Here is a 16,915-nt window from a genome sequence, read left to right as displayed (position 1 = left end):
AAAAATATCAGCATATTAAGAAGAAAATGGACCGATTTGATGGAATAAAAATTTAAGTCATCTTGCCCATGAAAGAGCACATAAGCAAAATTTAAAGGAAACCAAAGACACAGCAACTCATCAAATGTGTGGACCTCATGTGGATTTGTATTTCAACAAACTATAAATGCGTCTGACACATACAAACATCGGAAACTTGGTATTAGCTTGCATATTAGATGGTGTTAAAGAATTATTGTTGATTTCTAGGTATAATTTTAGGTTTCTCATTGTGGTTATTTTCAAAACAGTTCTTACGCTTGCAACATATACATAGCAGTAAGTATAAACTGGAGAGCAGGGAAAGGGACCCCTACATATACAGAAATGTCTCTCAAAACCTTCCTTAATTGCCATGAACACCATGAGACTTGCTACCGGCCCCAAGTTTGGTTGCCCGTCATCTGAAAGGCCAATACTAAGGAGACAGGTCTTGAATGGAGAGGGATATGAGCTGTCATCAGAAGGCCAGGCACCTGGCCAGCCACCAACTCAGAGGTTTCTAAAGGGCTTTTTAAAGGAGGGTAGGGCCGTTAATCAGTAAAGGGAGTGAGGAGGCCTGCAACATTCCTTGATTGCATGCAGCCTCCGTGATACAAGTGTTATCTCTGTGCTCAAGGTTGTGCTAGAGGGTCGGGTTGTGAGAGGGTCGGGTTCCTGTTTTGTGCGGTGCAACAGTAACTGTTCTTCCTGCAAATGAGGGCAACGTCTACAGATACACAAGGGAAGGTTACTAAAATCATTTGTGTGACCTAAAAAAGAGAAGAGCATTTGGCTAAAAAAAAATTGCCAGGTTGATCAGAAAGCTGAGGCTGCCTCAAACAGACTTACAGGCCTCTCTGCATACTGGGAAAGTTCTGGTTGCCGCCTCCTCAAGGCCAGTGGTCTGTCTCTAAGGATCCAGGGACTTACGTCAGCAAGTCAGGAGCGTTAGCTGGACGCAGGTTAGCCCTTCAGACCAGCCGGAATGCTTGTTACGCACTTCCTTCGGAACTTTTTGGAATGGCACCTGGTTGGCAGCCTTGTTGAAGTCTCTTCCAACATCTTCTCAAAGTCTCCATGATTTTATAAATGAATTGACACAAAATTATAAGGGACTGCTTATGTACCTGGGTGGGTCCTTGAGCGGGTACCCATGGATACATACTGGATGGATTCATGACACGGCGGCTAGAAAGTGAGAGTGATTGCTCGGAAAACCAAGGCTCCTGGGGACCTAAATGCCATTCTGCTAAAATGTTACCAGGTGATTCTAGTTTTTTTTTTTTTTTTAATCCCTGGCGTCTCAAATATGTTTTCCATCTGAGATGGGGTACAACCCCAAAAGCATTTTATTCTGCTCCTTATCTTTTTTCAAGAGACGAAACTCTGATGTTCCAGCAAGTTCCAATGGTAGACATCAGTGAAATGAAGTCGGTGCAGACCAGAGCCGTTTTCAACTATGTGGCCCCTAGATATGACCTCTGTGGGAGAGACCTAAAGGAGGGAGCCCTGCGTGGTACATTTTCTGTGCTTTCATCAACAAGTAACAGGAGCAATCTCGTTCCTTCCCTGAGTGAGCAGGTCTGTACTTACAGGTTTCATGGCCAATAGCAGTGTAGGTCTTGGTGTTATTATAGAGGTCCAGCACAGCCGAGACGTCTGAGGGTGAGAAATAGTAAACATGGAGTGGATTCAAGTGAGTATGATTATATAAGGGGGAACAATCTACGGATATAGTACACTGACAGAGTTTCCCAAAATGGATGAACTACGAAGCCAGGAGGATAGTGGAAACATGACTCCAGGGACTGAGGCCTTGAGGAGCTGGGTACACCTAATAGCTAGAGCCAAACGCAAAACTCTGAGTGTCTAGAGAAGAAGGCTCGGGAAAGGACGAGGAAAGCTAGGACCTGACTGGCATTCCTTAGGCATTGACCTTGTGAGCTAACCTCTTCTTAGTGACCTTTTGTGAGCTAACAGCAATGCAGCACCCTGACTCTCAAGGCATTTTATAAAAACCAACGGTGAGGAAGAATTGTACCAGTTGTACCCAAATCTTGGTTTTCCAGCAAGACTTCCACTAACCAGGACCTGATCTAGAATTCTCTCTTCAGCAGACCTCCATAGCTGTTGGTCATAGTCAACAGTTTAGGCTGTCGAAGGCTCTGAGAGCCACACTGGACGTTGGAATAGATCTTGCAGAGCACCATGCAGGGGTTTTGATCCAAGAGCATCACAATGACAGCAGTGGGTCAGGAGAGACCCTGGCAACATGGTAGGGAGACATGAGGCCAGTAGCCCTACAGGAGAATATGGTAGTGTTTCAGAGATGGATGAATGAGATGTATCTGGACAGAGATGGGGGCAGTGGGCGGAGAGGAACAGACAGATGGAGGGATGTCAAGGAAAAATTAGTTGACATACTTGAAGACATGGTTCTCAGACTTGAAAGAAAAGTCATGCAAACTAAGGAAATAAGGTTCCATCGCTCTACATAGTATGTGTATTATGTTTTTCTTGGGAGATAAAAGGAGAATATTTCAGGATCAAAGTACCTGAAATTGGACTAAATAAAAACCATGGGCCAAAAAAAAAAAAAGATTGCAGGAGATACGGGGGTCCATCCATAGAATGAAAGGGTTAACACAGACACAGCCATCTTTATAAGGCATTAGATCATTCTGTCAATCACTGAACCAATGTTAAGTCATTGCTTGTGTGTTGGCCCTATTCAAGGAGGAAAGAATTCATAGAAATCAAGAAATACTCTCTCTCCTGACCCTTGTGGTGCTGAGTTTGGGGCACATGCACATGACGAAGACCTGAACAGTCTTCCCGTTTGAGTACAGCTCTACTTTGAAATCACAGAGCCCTAAGATAAATGAAAATGGTCTATTACCATATAGCATTTGAAGTTTTATTATTTTCTTTGCCTGATAATTATCCATAGTTCCTTATGTGTACATAGTCTGAAAGGGTGTTTGTCAAAGTTTCCTGAAGTTGGAGGTGCCATGGGGTTTTCTCTTCATGTTATCATTTGCATATTATTGGAAGACTTTAATACATTTCATGAACTTCTCCAACATTTTATTTGGAAAAGTTACATACGTTGGAATAGTTGAAAGAGATGTACAGTGGACATGTGTTTTAGGGTATAGCATTTTACAGTAATGGTTTTTCATCTGTTTGGTCCTGGCATCCAGTTCATGGAAACCTCACAGTCAGTTTCTTCCAAAACTGGCAGAGAGAGTCCGATCAGTCGGAAATTGTTTGTTTAATCTTTTAATTGCCAACCTTGAAAAGGAACATATTAACCAGTTGTTTCATAAGAGGATGACTTGTCATTCCCTTCTAATCTAACATGGGAGCCAAGACCCTGAGCATTGTGGGAGTGACTTCTCCCTCACTGAACTCTACCCTCATCCGAGAGGAGGCGTTACCGACTGTCAAAGAGCTTATAAACGCATGAGGGGTTGGCATGGAGCTGCTGCGCCTCCTGGGAGAGACACTTCAGTAAGGTAAGTACTGCTTTCCTACATCTTCAGATGTTGCCTCACACCCTCATCTCTAGATTACCAGAAAACCACTTTAAAATGTGTCTTTAGCACAAGGAAAAGTCTGTTTTATACTCAACATTGTGCCTTCTTGGGGATAGTTCAAGAGTTGTTTATTCAATGGTTGTTGGATGCATCTTTACAAAAATGTAAAAATGAATTCAGAGATTTGAAAACTAGGGCATGAGAATTTCGATAGAAAGATATAAGGGGAAAAAAGAACGAAACCCTTTCAGCAATCCGAGAATATGACCAGTGCAAAAGAGACTAGAGGTGTTTGTGGCAGCCTTACTTTCTCTGTAAGAATAGCCCCCACCCCCTGCCGCTTATGTGTGGTTTTGCTTACTGTGCTTATCAGTTACCCATGGTAACTAACCACAGCCTGAAAATATTAAGTGGAAAATTCCAGAGAGAAAAACATTCATAAATTACAAATGCCTATCAGTTTTATTACAGCATATCATTATACTTTTTCTATTTTATTACTAGTCATTGTTTTTAACCTCCAGTCGTGCCTAATTTAGGAATTAAACCTCATCAGAGGTATGTATAGGCAAAAACGTAGTATATGTAGGGATTGGTACTTTCCTGGTTTCAGGCAACCCCTGGGGGCCTTGGGACATAGCCACACAGATAAGGAGAACTACTGTAGTCAACACAGAACAGTTGTGAATTATGATACTGCAATGTTATCTAGCCTATGAAAATTACGATTTGTCATAATAGAAAAAAAGTTAGTCTGAATGTCAGCAGCACTAGATTCCAAGTCTCGGCTCTGACTAGCTAGCTGGTGAGGCCCATTGTCTCTTTAGAGTTCAACCAACTCATGGCAGGGCTGGAGCAAGGTTTCCCAACCTTGTTACTATTGACACTTCAGGCTGGCTTGTTTGCTGCTGTGGGGAGCTGTCCCGCTAATCGTCCTTTTATTGTTGTTTAGTTAAAAAAATGTGTATTATAGACATGTACATTTAGTTTGTTTTAAAGAATGTACTTGACAATAGTCTTAACATACATATTTCCTCGAATTTGGAAACTGCACCTTTAAAATATCTACAGTGATAGTTCATTTATAAGTTTTATAAGAAATGGTCACTTCATGAATACTGTTGACACAGTTTAGATTCTCATAGCGTCTTTGCATTTCACTCAGTACTTGTAGAAAGAGCACAGTGCAGGGGTGAGGTTCCAACCTAGTGGAGTGACGGACAGCCCGAGGAGAAGAGTAAGTCCCAGTGGATAATAGGAGCATGCCTGTATTTTCCCAAATGGCCATGAGCTCTATCCTGGAAAGACTGCATAGATACAGCAGCTAACCACAGTCAGCCATAAGATATCTCCAACTAAATATCCAACCACTGTGTCTGCTAGGATAACATGGTCAATGAAAACTAGGCAGATAAAATGCAGAATGACTAGTAGTAGATAAAAAGCATTCAGAGGCACATCAAGCATGGCCTCATGCCACATCAGAAACATCTCTGTTCTCTACCCAATTGATGCTGTAACACCCTCTCTTCTGGTTTTGACAATAAGCCATGCTTCCAGACATTGCCAGATGGCCTTCCACGTGCAGGCGAGCCAAATCACCCCCACTGAAGAATCACTGGCTTAAGGGACCTCTCAAACTCCCAAATGCAAGAAGTCCTGATGGGAAGACTAGGTGGTCAGCAGAGTGTATCTTTCATTTTTAAAAGGCACAGAAATTCACCTAGCTAGAATGCACGAGTCACTGGAGTCCGACCAGAAGGGTCCACGAAGTCCTGCTGGAAGTGTTAATATCCATGGGGGAGGATGGGTTTTGTGCAGGCAGGGACGAGAGGTTCAGTGACGTCACTGTGACAATCCAGAAATCCCCGGCAGAAAATGCTGAGATGCCAAGGAGGAAAAACACTCTGTGAGGTGCTAACGAGAGCAAGGTTGACAAGGAGGTGGCGTGATCCCAATATGAAGGGAGGCAGAAGAGTGGGGGTGGAAGAGGCACGGGTTTGAGGATATTATGCTGCCCCGGGGCGGGGGGCAGGATCCTGCCTGGACAGAAGGCACAGCATGCTCAGCTTACAGCCTGGCAGCCTTGGCCTTGCTGTGACTTGCTTGGCCATGATTTGGGGGTAGGAACCGATGACACTGGAGTCACCCCTGGGTGCTCTGTGAGCTGCCTGTTGTCTACAAAACTTTCCCGGCAGGAACCAGATCAGGCTCCTACCTTGTTGCTGCGCAGCCATGGTTTCTTAGTGCAGGAGTGTGCCCGATAATGATGCTAGTCGAGCAGTTGGAAGGAGACTGTTTGAGAGCAGGGAGTACAGGACACATCAGCCAGAACCAAAATGTCGGAGAAGGTTCATTTAAATGTCAGTTACCAGGTAAGGAACAGGATGTCGGAGAGAAGAGATTGTTTTCGGCAAGTGTCGACAGTGAGACTCTGCTCTTGTGCAGTGACCAGCAATTACACGCACGGGGCTGGGACCCGCACAGGGGAGCCCGGAGACTGGAAAAACTCCAGAGGGCCTGGATCAGACAGCCAGTGGCAGGGGGGATGGGCCAGAGGTGAGAGACACTGCTGGGTACATGCGGCAGGTGGGCCGAACCAGAAATCTGCTGACGTCTTGAGGCTACGAAAGGCTGTGTTTAGTAATGCGCCAGACCTCTCTGAATCTTCGTTAGAGGTCCTACAATACAGGTTAACACACAGTCCATACCTCCGGTCTTTCCACATAAGCCAGATAAATGATTGTATGACTCTGAAACAACGTCTGGAAATATGTAACATCTGATTCCTACTGGAGCTCTATGGGTCAAGAGCTAGGTAGACGCACACATGGTGGTGGGTAAATAGGCAGAGATGAGACAGATGGACAGAGAGACAAAGAAAGATGTGTGCTATCCAATGAGCCCAGAGACCCACCTCTGTCCAGGAACAGGGAGCGGGAGGGAACTTGCATTTTCTGATTCGTATTATGAGCTTTAGGTACATGATCTCACTTAACAGCTTTTTAGGTACATGATCTCACTCAACAGCCTTCAAGAGTAAATGTAACTGTCTCTAGAAGAGAAAATGATGGGTGGGGATTTAACAACTGAGTTTATGTACCAGAAGACAGGAGCTGGTATTTGTCTCCAAGGTCCCTTCTCCTTCTCTGATCCTCACACTGTGATTAGGACCACATCCAGAGACATAACTCTTTTCATACACTACTGGAATTATCATAGGATATTCTTCATTTGAGGAATATAAGCCTACTTTAAAAAAAAAGATTTTATTTATTAATTTGACAGAGATCACAAGTAGACAGAGAGACAGGCAGAGAAAGAGAGAAAGAGAGAGAAGCCTGATGCAGGGCTTGATCCCAGAACCCTGGGATCATGACCTGAGCTGAAGGCAGAGGCTTTAACCCATTGAGCCACCCAGGGGCCCCTAAGCCTACTTTTTTATTAAGGTAAAATATACTTATGTAGTGCTCCTTGTACTCCTGGTTTTTCAGGGTATCAAAGTAAAGCAAGGTGTGTTTTATCAATATTCTTTTCAAGCCCCTATAAATCAGCTAACAAAAAAGGAGCTTGCGAATTCCATGTTTCCCCCTCTGCCTCCTTCATCGGGTAGTTGGATAATGGGCTCTGAATGGGAACAAATCAACAAGGATCTCCAGGAGAAGCATGGAAGCTGTCAAAGTGTTCCATAATTTTAGAAGCCCAGGACCTGAAGTCAGATGAGTTCCAACTAAGCCAATGCTCGTACAACCTGAGTTGAAGAAAGCTGCTTTGTCTCTTTGTACTTCAATTTGCTCATCTTTAAAATAGGATGTTTGAAGCTGTTTCCTGGGGTTGTCCTGGGCGGGGGGTGGTCACACTCGCCAGATACCGAGGGCCCATTAGGAACATCCGTGTGTGTCTCTATGGCCAATCATCGAGTCTCTCCAGATCTTCTTTTCTGCTGATCAGGCAAAGTTCTGTGACAACCTTTGCCCCACTCTTGATCAGGCCTCTGGAGACCTCCCATTCAAGAGGGGAACAAAGTTGCTTATCTGGGGAGCCTTCTGATAAAATAATATATAAGGTAAACATTGTTTCCTTTTGTATCCTGACCCTCAGTCAGTGGGTAAGGTGGTGTGAGGCCTTTTATCACAACTCTGTGACTAGTGGTTCAAAACACACTCGGTACAAGCCTCATTCTCCTTTGCATCCCGCTGAGTCATAGCACCCCCATTCTTCATGATAAGAAAGTACAATAAACAAATCTCCAATTACAAGACAGATGACTTGATAAGTATGTTTCCAAACAGTTCTTTACTTACTTTTTTTTTTTTAAAGAGATTTTGTTTATTTATTTGAGAAAGTTGGGGGCAGAGGGCAGAGAGGGAGGGAGAAGCAGATTTCCCATGTTGGAGGACCCTGGGATCATGACCTGAGCCGAAGACAGACGCTTAATTGATTGAGCCACCCAGGCACCCCAACAGTTCTTTGCTTTCTAAGGGTTGGAATTACTGAGTGCTACATGAAAAATATGGACATTGAAAGTACTCTGATACCTAAAATTCAAGTCACACACACTTTTTCTGAGATGCATTCATTTGAGGTGTTTTTTGGAGTAGTGTTGTGGGGGCCTGGAGCTGATGGCCAAGAAGGAATTCTTCAGAACTTTTCGGTGCAAAAAAGGTGGTTTTATTAAAGAACAGGGGCAGGACCCATGGATAAGTATGCTGCCCAGGATTGAGTGGAGCAACTGATTATATACTTTGGGGTTGGGGTAAGTAAAGATAAGGGAAGTTCCAAAAGGATCCTCCTGTGCTAAAGAAGAAACTTGCTATTGTAAAGCTAAGGTGGTTTTTCCCTGTAGTAAAGCCATTATCCTTAAGCCAGCTGGGAGTTTCCTGGAAGAACGTTACATTCTGACCATCTCAAGTATTTGCCAGTGGGCTGCAGGTTATAAGGACATTTAATATTATAAGGACATTTCCTTCTGCCTTTGTTTCCCACCTCACAGTGGGTAAAGAGAAGTATCTTTTTGTCCCAAACTCTGCATCAAAATTTTACAAGAGAATCTTAATGTTTTGTAAACAGAGCCTAGGATTTGCACAGAATATGCACCTGTTCCTTTTTAAGACCTGGCTTTAGGACTCCTGATTTTAATGAGTCCTGTGTGTTTCCATTCACATCCATGATAGAACATCCATTATTTGAGCCATTGGGTTTCATTGTCTGGTTCCCTGCTATGTTCATTTCTCATGCAGGCTGAGATGGACCAAGGACTTTCAAACTTCACTGATCAGGCAGAAACAAAGTATCCCTTACCATTATACAGATCAAAAGAGTGTGCTCTCATGTACATGCTCAAACCCACAATAAACACATATTTGAAGCTAAAATGTTTCTGTTTCTACATAAAATACATTCAGATATTTTCTATTTTCTACTTCACTGTAGAAATTGGTGGACTTCACAATCCACTAAAGGTTGTATATTTTTAAAACACCAATATAGAAAATAAAATCTTTGGTTTTGAATGGAAGTGGGTTTGAATCCCAATGCTACCACCTATTTGGGGCAAGTTACTCTAGAAACCTCAGTATCATCAACTTTAAAAAGACAGGAATAGCAGAACCACCTCAGGCAATTTTTGGAGAATGAAATAAAGACAAATAGCTAAGAATACCCCTTGTATGACAGGCACTGAAGAAATGTGAGTTCTGTTCCATTTACTGTAAGATTAATGCAGTAACATTCCTTTTTCCAGATTATGAAGTGCCACCAAGTAAAGTTAGAATGTAGAATTCCAAACAAAGGAAGGGAATTAGCTTCCTGTCTATGAAAAGAACTAAGGTCTTTTGAGCTAGATTTGAGCCTCAGCCCTTTCAACAAAAGCAGCATAAGAGCCAAGGAGTGGAGGACTGACTCTGCCTCTCCTTCCCCTTCTTGTTAGGGAAGTCCTCTGGTTTCAGTGTCCCTCACAGGCTCCCAGATCTGTCCTCTCTTTTCAGTCCTAGGTGTGGATTTTCATGTCCATCACTAACTAAGGAATGACTATAGACTCTTTTCACCTTTGAGCCTTGTTCTCATTAACTGATATGGGCATGATAACAACCAGTTTCATGGGGGCTGTTATGAAGATTAAAGATATAATGTATCCAAAGGCACTAGACTTGGGTCATGATCATTAAGAGATTTTCAATAAACACCAATTCTCTAATCCTTTCCCCCTTTTCCAATGCCCATACTTATATCCTTATTGTATACTCTCCCTATTTGCCTGATAAGACCATCAAATTTTACCCAGTGGAGGTATGAGCATGGTTTGGAACAATTTCCCAGGGTTGGCTACTGATAGATGAGAACTTGGGCCATGAAAAACATTCTAAGGACTCTTCCAACTCTGCCATGAGGAAGGCAGATACTCCTTCCACATTGTTGGTGCTGTTTGGCCACACACCAGAAAGTACATTTTTGCTTTTGTGGTATTGTCCATTTGCTAATCTGTTCATTTGTTTGTTCTTTCATTCATGTTTAGAGAACTTTGGAGTCCACCATGGCAGGGAAGCCCAAACTTCACTACTTCAATGGACGAGGCCGAATGGAGTCCATCCGGTGGCTCTTGGCCGCAGCAGGAGTAGAGGTTAGATCTGAGTCTTGTCATCTTAAGTTGGATCTAAAATTGACTCTATCAAAGTACTTTTCTTGCATAAGTTAAGAGAATTTTCTTACTAAATGACCTGTGAAGAGTTTTGCGTTAAAAAATTTGTCAGCTAAGTCTCCGACTCTTGATATCAGCTCAGGTCATGATCTCAGGGTTGTGAGACTGAGTCCCACACTGGGCTCTGCACTGGGCATGGAGCCTGTTTAGGATTCCCTCTTCCTCTGCTTAAACTGCTCCCCCACCCCCACACTCCTGCTCTCTGTCTGAAAAAAAAAGAAAAAAGAAAAAATTGTCAACCATTAAGAGATGAACAGATTTGGGGCACCTAGATGGCACAGTCAGTTAAGGGTCTGCCTTTGGCTCAGGTCATGATCTCAGGTCCTGGAATGGAGCCCTGCATGGGGCTTCCTGCTCAGCGGGGAGTCTGCTTCTCCCTATCCCTCCGCCCCTCCCCTTGCTCATGCTTTCTCTCTCTCTCAAATAAATAAATGTAATCTTTAAAAGAAATAGAGATATGAACAGATTTGACCTAATATATTATTAAAATTTCTTCTCATAAAAGATATAAACAATTAAAATAACCTAAGGAAACCAAACACAGTGTGTAGGCCTTATTTGGATTTGCATTTAAGTGAACTACAAAATACCGTTTATGACTTGGGTGCAACAACTAGAAACGTGAGCCTTGATCTTAGATGATTTTAAGGAAGAATTGTTGCTATTATAGTATAATAACAACATATAATATATGCTATATATTATAGATGTGCTAACTCACTGTTTCTGCTTTCCAGTTTGAAGAGAAATTTATTGAAACTCCAGAAGACTGGGATAAGTTAAGGAGTGGTAAGACCAAGTATCTAATTCTTGGGATGAGGGTAGCAGGTAGAAGTCATAAGCTAAGTGTGTTGCGAGTTGTGGGTGGTGGAAGGGAAGAAAAGTGGCCCCCATGTAAGAGGTGGGGCTCCTTGGGCCAGTCTTTCATCTCACTCAGGCCTAGGAAGGGCTTGAACTCTGAGCATTTGCTAAATGAATCATGCCCCTTACCCTGCTAATGGCCTCTCTCTGCTCTCTCCAGCTTTTCTGCCCCCCAAGTGAGTTGGGTCAGTTCAGTATTCCACACAATCTGCCCATCCAAGGACCCTCGAACACATGCAGTAGAGTGAAAAAGTAGAAATAGGCTAGCAGTTGCTTTGAGTTCTTTTCTCTGGTGGGGTTGACAAGGTCCTACCAGCAATATTATAGTCTCAGAGAATGAGAGGGTGTTGCATTGACAGTAGGAAAAGGGAGATGAAGAACAAGGTCCAACACTACAAGCATCGGCGGACTCAGGAAAGCCAGGCACACACTGACCAGTGGGAGAGTTGAAAGAACACCTAAAACATTCTACATAGAAATCTCTTTTAGAATTGGCCTTAATGGCACGAGTTCTAAGAGGGTTCTCATTTGAAAGATAGGTGGTGGTGTCCCTGTTGTAGATTCTCTCAAAATTTCACTCAGTTTCACTCAGTTTCACTCTGCTTCTTCTTTTCTTCTTTCAAAAGATGGACATCTGATGTTCCAGCAAGTGCCAATGGTGGAAATGGATGGAATGAAGATGGTGCAGACCAGGGCCATTCTCAACTACATTGCCTCCAAATACAACCTCTATGGGAAAGACATAAAGGAGAAAGCCCTGTACGTATTTTTCTGTTCTTTCATGAACAATTAATGTGAAAATTTGGGTTCTTTCTTGGGTAAGCAGGACCGTGTTGGAGAGATTATGGCCAGGAGGAGCACAGGACTTGGTGGTATAGACTGAGGTCTGACGCCACCAAGATCTGTGAGAATAAGGGATTCTATTTGCAGTGGATTCACCAGGTAGGGATACAGAAAAGGAAGCAGTCCATGGATAGAGAACATATGGGGACAGAGTTTCCCTAATTTGTTGAACTATGAGGCCAGAAAGATGGTGGGCTCATCACCAGGTACTCAGGCCTTTTGGAGCTGGATACTAGCCAACAAGTAGAGACAAAGGACAAGGTGTCTGAGTATCTAGCAGATAACGCAGGGAACAGAAGGATCCTAAAGGTTCATAAATTACAAGAATGCTGAGCAAGAAACTCACTTACCAGCTACTTGATAAGCGTGAATGGAGCCTAGTCCTTAAGCTACTAGAGTTATCTTGAGCAGTCAGATTTTAGCCAATACAACCATATCTGTGGGTTCTCTTCTCTGTTGTGATGGGACCACATGATTGAAATTTAAAACCCAGAATGCTCTGTTACCAGTTACTCAGAAAGTTAAACATAGATTGACCATATGCCAGCAACTCCATTGATAGGTATACAAAGAAGATAATTGAAAATCCATCTACCCTGGAACTTGTGCACAAATGTTTGCAGCAGTGTTGTTCTTACTGTTCAAACAGTGAAACGTTGCAAATGTGCATCAGCTGACTAGTGGTTGGAAGATTGGCCTATCCATCAATGGAATATTATTTGGCCATGAAAAGGAATGAAGTATTGATGCATGGTACTTACTACATGGATGAACCTTATAAACATCATGTTACATACATCAGACACAAAGGTACCTATGGTATGACTCTATTTGTATGAAATATCCACAACACTCAAATCCATAGAAACAAAGTAGTTTAGTGGTTGCCAGGGGCTAGAGGAGGGAAGAAACTGGAATGGCTACCAAAGCATATAGCATTTCTTTTGGGAATATGAAAATATTCTGTAATTAGAGTGGTGATAGTACAGAATTGTGTATCTTCACTATAAAAATCACAAACTTGTACACTTGAGAAGTGTATACATTATGGTATGTGAATTAAGCGTTAATAAAGATTTAATTTTAAGAAAAAACTCTTAATAGGAAGCCGAGTTGGGAACAATAAAACCAAATCTCCTAGAATATGTACTGGTTGGAATGTCCAAAGAATTTCACCTTCTGAGGGGCTGAGTTGAGAAATGCAAACAAGGTCAGAGTTGGGCAACTGTATGTGGACAGGGTTATGGGAATTAATTGGAAAACCTGCTGATACTGGGCACATAAATGGGCTTGGGTGGGGTACTAGGATGAGGCAGGAAAGGAATGTGACTGAGATATCTGTGCCAGGGACCCTATTAAGAGATCACTTAAGTGGCATGTCTTAGGCGCACGAGTCACATTACCTTTGTGCCCAGAACAAATCACAGCAGATATGGCAAGCCCCAGGTATGGTCCCAGTGGATTTGTGCGAGATTGCACCAGTTTCTCTGGGCTGTGGACAAGTCACCAAAGCTCTCTGTCCCCCTCTTTGGTCATGTATATAATGAAAATTTTAGCCATGTATCTACGTCAGTGGTTTGTTCTAGAATGAGATGTTCAAATCAAGTAAAAATCCGAGCTGAATGGGTGGTGTATGAAAATGCATCCAGTGGGAACTGAACTCCTGATGCCTACTCTTGTGTGTTTTTCAATTATAAAATCAAGACAGAAGACGTTCGACAACTTGGTCACTTTGTCTTTCAGGATAGATATGTACACAGAAGGTATAGCCGATTTGAGTGAAATGATCATTGTTTTGCCTCTATGCCCACCTGATCAAAAGGAGGCCAAGATTGCCCTGATCAAAGAGAGAACAACAGATCGTTATCTCCCCGTGTTTGAAAAAGTAAGTGGACTGTTGAGCACTTTGGGGCACTGGACTTAGAGGACAAGGAAAGCTAGGACCTGACTGGCATTCCTTAGGCATTGACCTTTGCTTCCAGAGAGAAAACAGTAATGCAGCACCCTGACTCTCAAGGCATTTTATAAAAACCGACGGTGAGGAAGAATTGTACCAGTTGTACCCAAATTTCAGTTTTCCAGCAAGACTTCCACTAACCAGGACCTGATCTAAATTCTATCTTCAGCAGACCTCCATGGTCATAGTCAGAGCTCGGGTCGTCGAGGGCTCTGAGAGCCACACTGGACGTTGGAATAGATCTTGCAGAGCACCATGCAGGGGTTTTGATCCAAGAGCAGCACAATGACAGCAGTGGGTCAGGAGAGACCCTGGCAACATGGTAGGGAGACATGAGGCCAGTAGCCCTACAGGAGAATATGGTAGTGTTTCAGAGATGGATGAATGAGATGTATCTGGACAGAGATGGGGGCAGTGGGCGGAGAGGAACAGACAGATGGAAGGATGTCAAGGAAAAATTAGTTGACATACTTGAAGACATGGTTCTCAGACTTGAAAGAAAAGTCATGCAAACTAAGGAAATAAGGTTCCATCGCTCTACATAGTATGTGTGTTATGTTTTTCTTGGGAGATAAAAGGAGAATATTTCAGGATCAAAGTACCTGAAATTGGACTAAATAAAAACCATGGGCCAAAAAAAAAAAAAAAGATTGCAGGAGATACGGGGGTCCATCCATAGAATGAAGGGGTTAACACAGACACAGCCATCTTTATAAGGCATTAGATCATTCTGTCAATCACTGAACCAATGTTAAGTCATTGAGTGTGTTGGCCCTATTCAAGGAGGAAAGAAATCATAGAAATCAAGAAATACTCTCTCTCCTGACCCTTGTGGTGCTGAGTTTGGGGCACATGCACATGACGAAGACCTGAACAGTCTTCCCGTTTGAGTACAGCTCTACTTTGAAATCACAGAGCCCTATGATAAGATAAATGAAAATGGTCTATTACCATATAGCATTTGAAGTTTTATTATTTTCTTTGCCAATTATCCATAGTTCCTTATGTGTACATAGTCTGAAAGGGTGTTTGTCAAAGTTTCCTAAAGTTGGTGGTGCCATGGGATTTTCTCTTCATGTTATCATTTGCATATTATTGGAAGACTTTAATACATTTCATGAATTTCCCCAACATTTTACTCAGAAAAGTTGCATACATTGGAATAGTTGAAAGAGACATACAGTGGACACATATTTTACGCAGACATTAGCCAGGGCTTCAGCTGAAGGAAAGAACAGCCCAGACCCAGTGTCCCACTGAGTCAGGGGCAATATGGAGGGTCTGAAGCCCCCACCCCATCAGTGAGGCAGGAGAGGTGGGGAGGTAGGGTTGGAGAGCAGGGAGGAGCAGAGGGGCCCAACCTGACTGAGCCTGAGCTCATGGTGTGATTCTTCAAATCCTCCAGGTGTTAAAGAGCCATGGACAAGACTACCTTGTTGGCAACAGGCTGAGCAAGGCTGACATTCACCTGGTTGAACTTCTCTACTATGTGGAAGAGATTGACCCCAGCCTTCTAGCCAACTTCCCTCTATTGAAGGTGATTTCTCTCACAGCTCTCAGGTGGGAAGACTCACACCTCCCACCTCAGGATCTGACATTCGGACTCAAGCCCCATAATTGCCTCTTCTCAATTCCACTATGCCCTCCAGAGTTAGCTCCTAGGGGCTGATTGAGGCACAGAATCTTGTCATGCCAAGGCCATTTGAGGTGGATGCTTCCCCAAAAGTAGATTGTCTTCACCAGGAGAAGGACCCAGAGCTCAGCATCTATCTTCCCATCCCCATTCCATTATGGTTTCTGTCCTTGTTTTCTCTGGGGTTTCCCTTATCCAAGTGTATCCTCTTTCCTTCGTGTGTCTGCCGGAGGAGCTCTTCTTCCTTCTGCTTCCTTCCTTCCACTCCTGCTCCTAATGGCAGACATCATGTTTCTCTGGGCAGAGTCTCCCTCTCTCCCTGTGCCTCTCTCAGGGGGCTGACTGGTTTGAACGATCTTATGGTTTACCTTTCTACATTTCCTGTCTTCCATTCTGGGGCAGTTTTCCTATATATTTTATTGTCTGTCAGGAGACTTTATGTGTGTCGTTCCCTGACAGATACATTCCTCTTCTGGCTGTTGCACTAGAGTGATGTATCCACAGGATTTATGAGTAGGGACGGAGACAGGGAAGCCCTGAAACTGAACCGAGTCTGAAAGAAAGATGCCTTTGGGGAAAATGGCATTGAGCTGTCTTTTCTTCCTCTAACCTTCATGTCTCTCTGGGTGTGGTTCCCAGCCTCCCACTGGTACTGATGGAGGAGACTCCGCTGGTCCTTGCAGGAGGGTCTCTGCCCTTGCTTGTGCTAATGATGGGGTTGGGCTTTGGCTCCATTCTGAAGCTGTGCCCTTGTGCACTGCAGGCCCTGAAAACCAGAGTCAGCAACCTCCCCACGGTGAAGAAGTTTCTGCAGCCTGGCAGCCAGAGGAAACCTCCCATCGATGAGAAGAGTTTAGAACAAGCCAAGAAGATTTTCAGGATGAAATGAAGCAGGAATGGATGCCCAGCCCACGCAAGACACACCTTGCTGAGGTTTTCTAGCCATGAAGTGCGTTACCTCCATGTAATTCCTGGCTATTGTGAGGTTAGGTTACCAATTGCAAAAGCTTAGTGGTCATTTCATTAGAAATTATGCAGATTTAGTTGCAAAACAATTTGTTTTGATCAAATATCAAATCATGATCACCTCCTAGGATGTCTCTTGGCCATAAAAATAAATAAAGGGAGAAAAATTTCATGAATTCTTTCTTTGATCTATTAAAAAATAGTCATTTTGTCTATCATGTACCTGTCAAAAAGTGTGAAGTAGAAATTTTCATAGGACATTTTTCTACACAAAAATAGTCTCTTACGGGGCGCCTGGCTGGCTCAGTGGGTTAAAGCCTCTGCCTTCGGCTCAGGTCATGATCCCAGGGTCCTGGGATCGAGCCCCACATCAGGCTCTCTGCTCAGCAGGGAGACTT

The 16,915-nt window shown here is 43.3% G+C and overlaps 1 protein-coding gene across 1 annotated transcript; it reads left to right on the top strand.

Moving 5' to 3' along the window:
• The first annotated feature begins 3,435 nt into the window (after positions 1-3,435).
• On the top strand, positions 3,436-16,693 carry LOC122899711 (glutathione S-transferase A2). The gene is made up of 7 exons (XM_044237715.1): positions 3,436-3,539; positions 10,075-10,179; positions 10,995-11,046; positions 11,745-11,877; positions 13,705-13,846; positions 15,324-15,455; positions 16,315-16,693. Exons 2-7 carry the CDS (start codon positions 10,093-10,095, stop codon positions 16,438-16,440), a joined length of 672 nt encoding a protein of 223 aa, XP_044093650.1. The 5' UTR covers positions 3,436-3,539; positions 10,075-10,092; the 3' UTR covers positions 16,441-16,693.
• Positions 16,694-16,915: the final 222 nt, after the last annotated feature.

Source organism: Neovison vison, chromosome 1 (genome assembly GCF_020171115.1).
Source record: "Neovison vison isolate M4711 chromosome 1, ASM_NN_V1, whole genome shotgun sequence".
Taxonomy (NCBI): Eukaryota; Metazoa; Chordata; class Mammalia; order Carnivora; family Mustelidae; genus Neogale; species Neogale vison.
Note: the sequence above shows the minus strand (reverse complement) of the source record. Positions and strands in the feature narration are given on the sequence as shown.

Bases quoted from the DNA above. Each gene is read 5' to 3' on its own strand.
- LOC122899711 (XM_044237715.1), top strand. From the start codon at position 10,093: ATGGCAGGGAAGCCCAAACTTCACTACTTCAATGGACGAGGCCGAATG. The intron at 10,180-10,994 runs GTTAGATCTGAG...TCTGCTTTCCAG, and splicing joins TGGCCGCAGCAGGAGTAGAG to TTTGAAGAGAAATTTATTGA. The intron at 15,456-16,314 runs GTGATTTCTCTC...TGTGCACTGCAG, and splicing joins CCAACTTCCCTCTATTGAAG to GCCCTGAAAACCAGAGTCAG.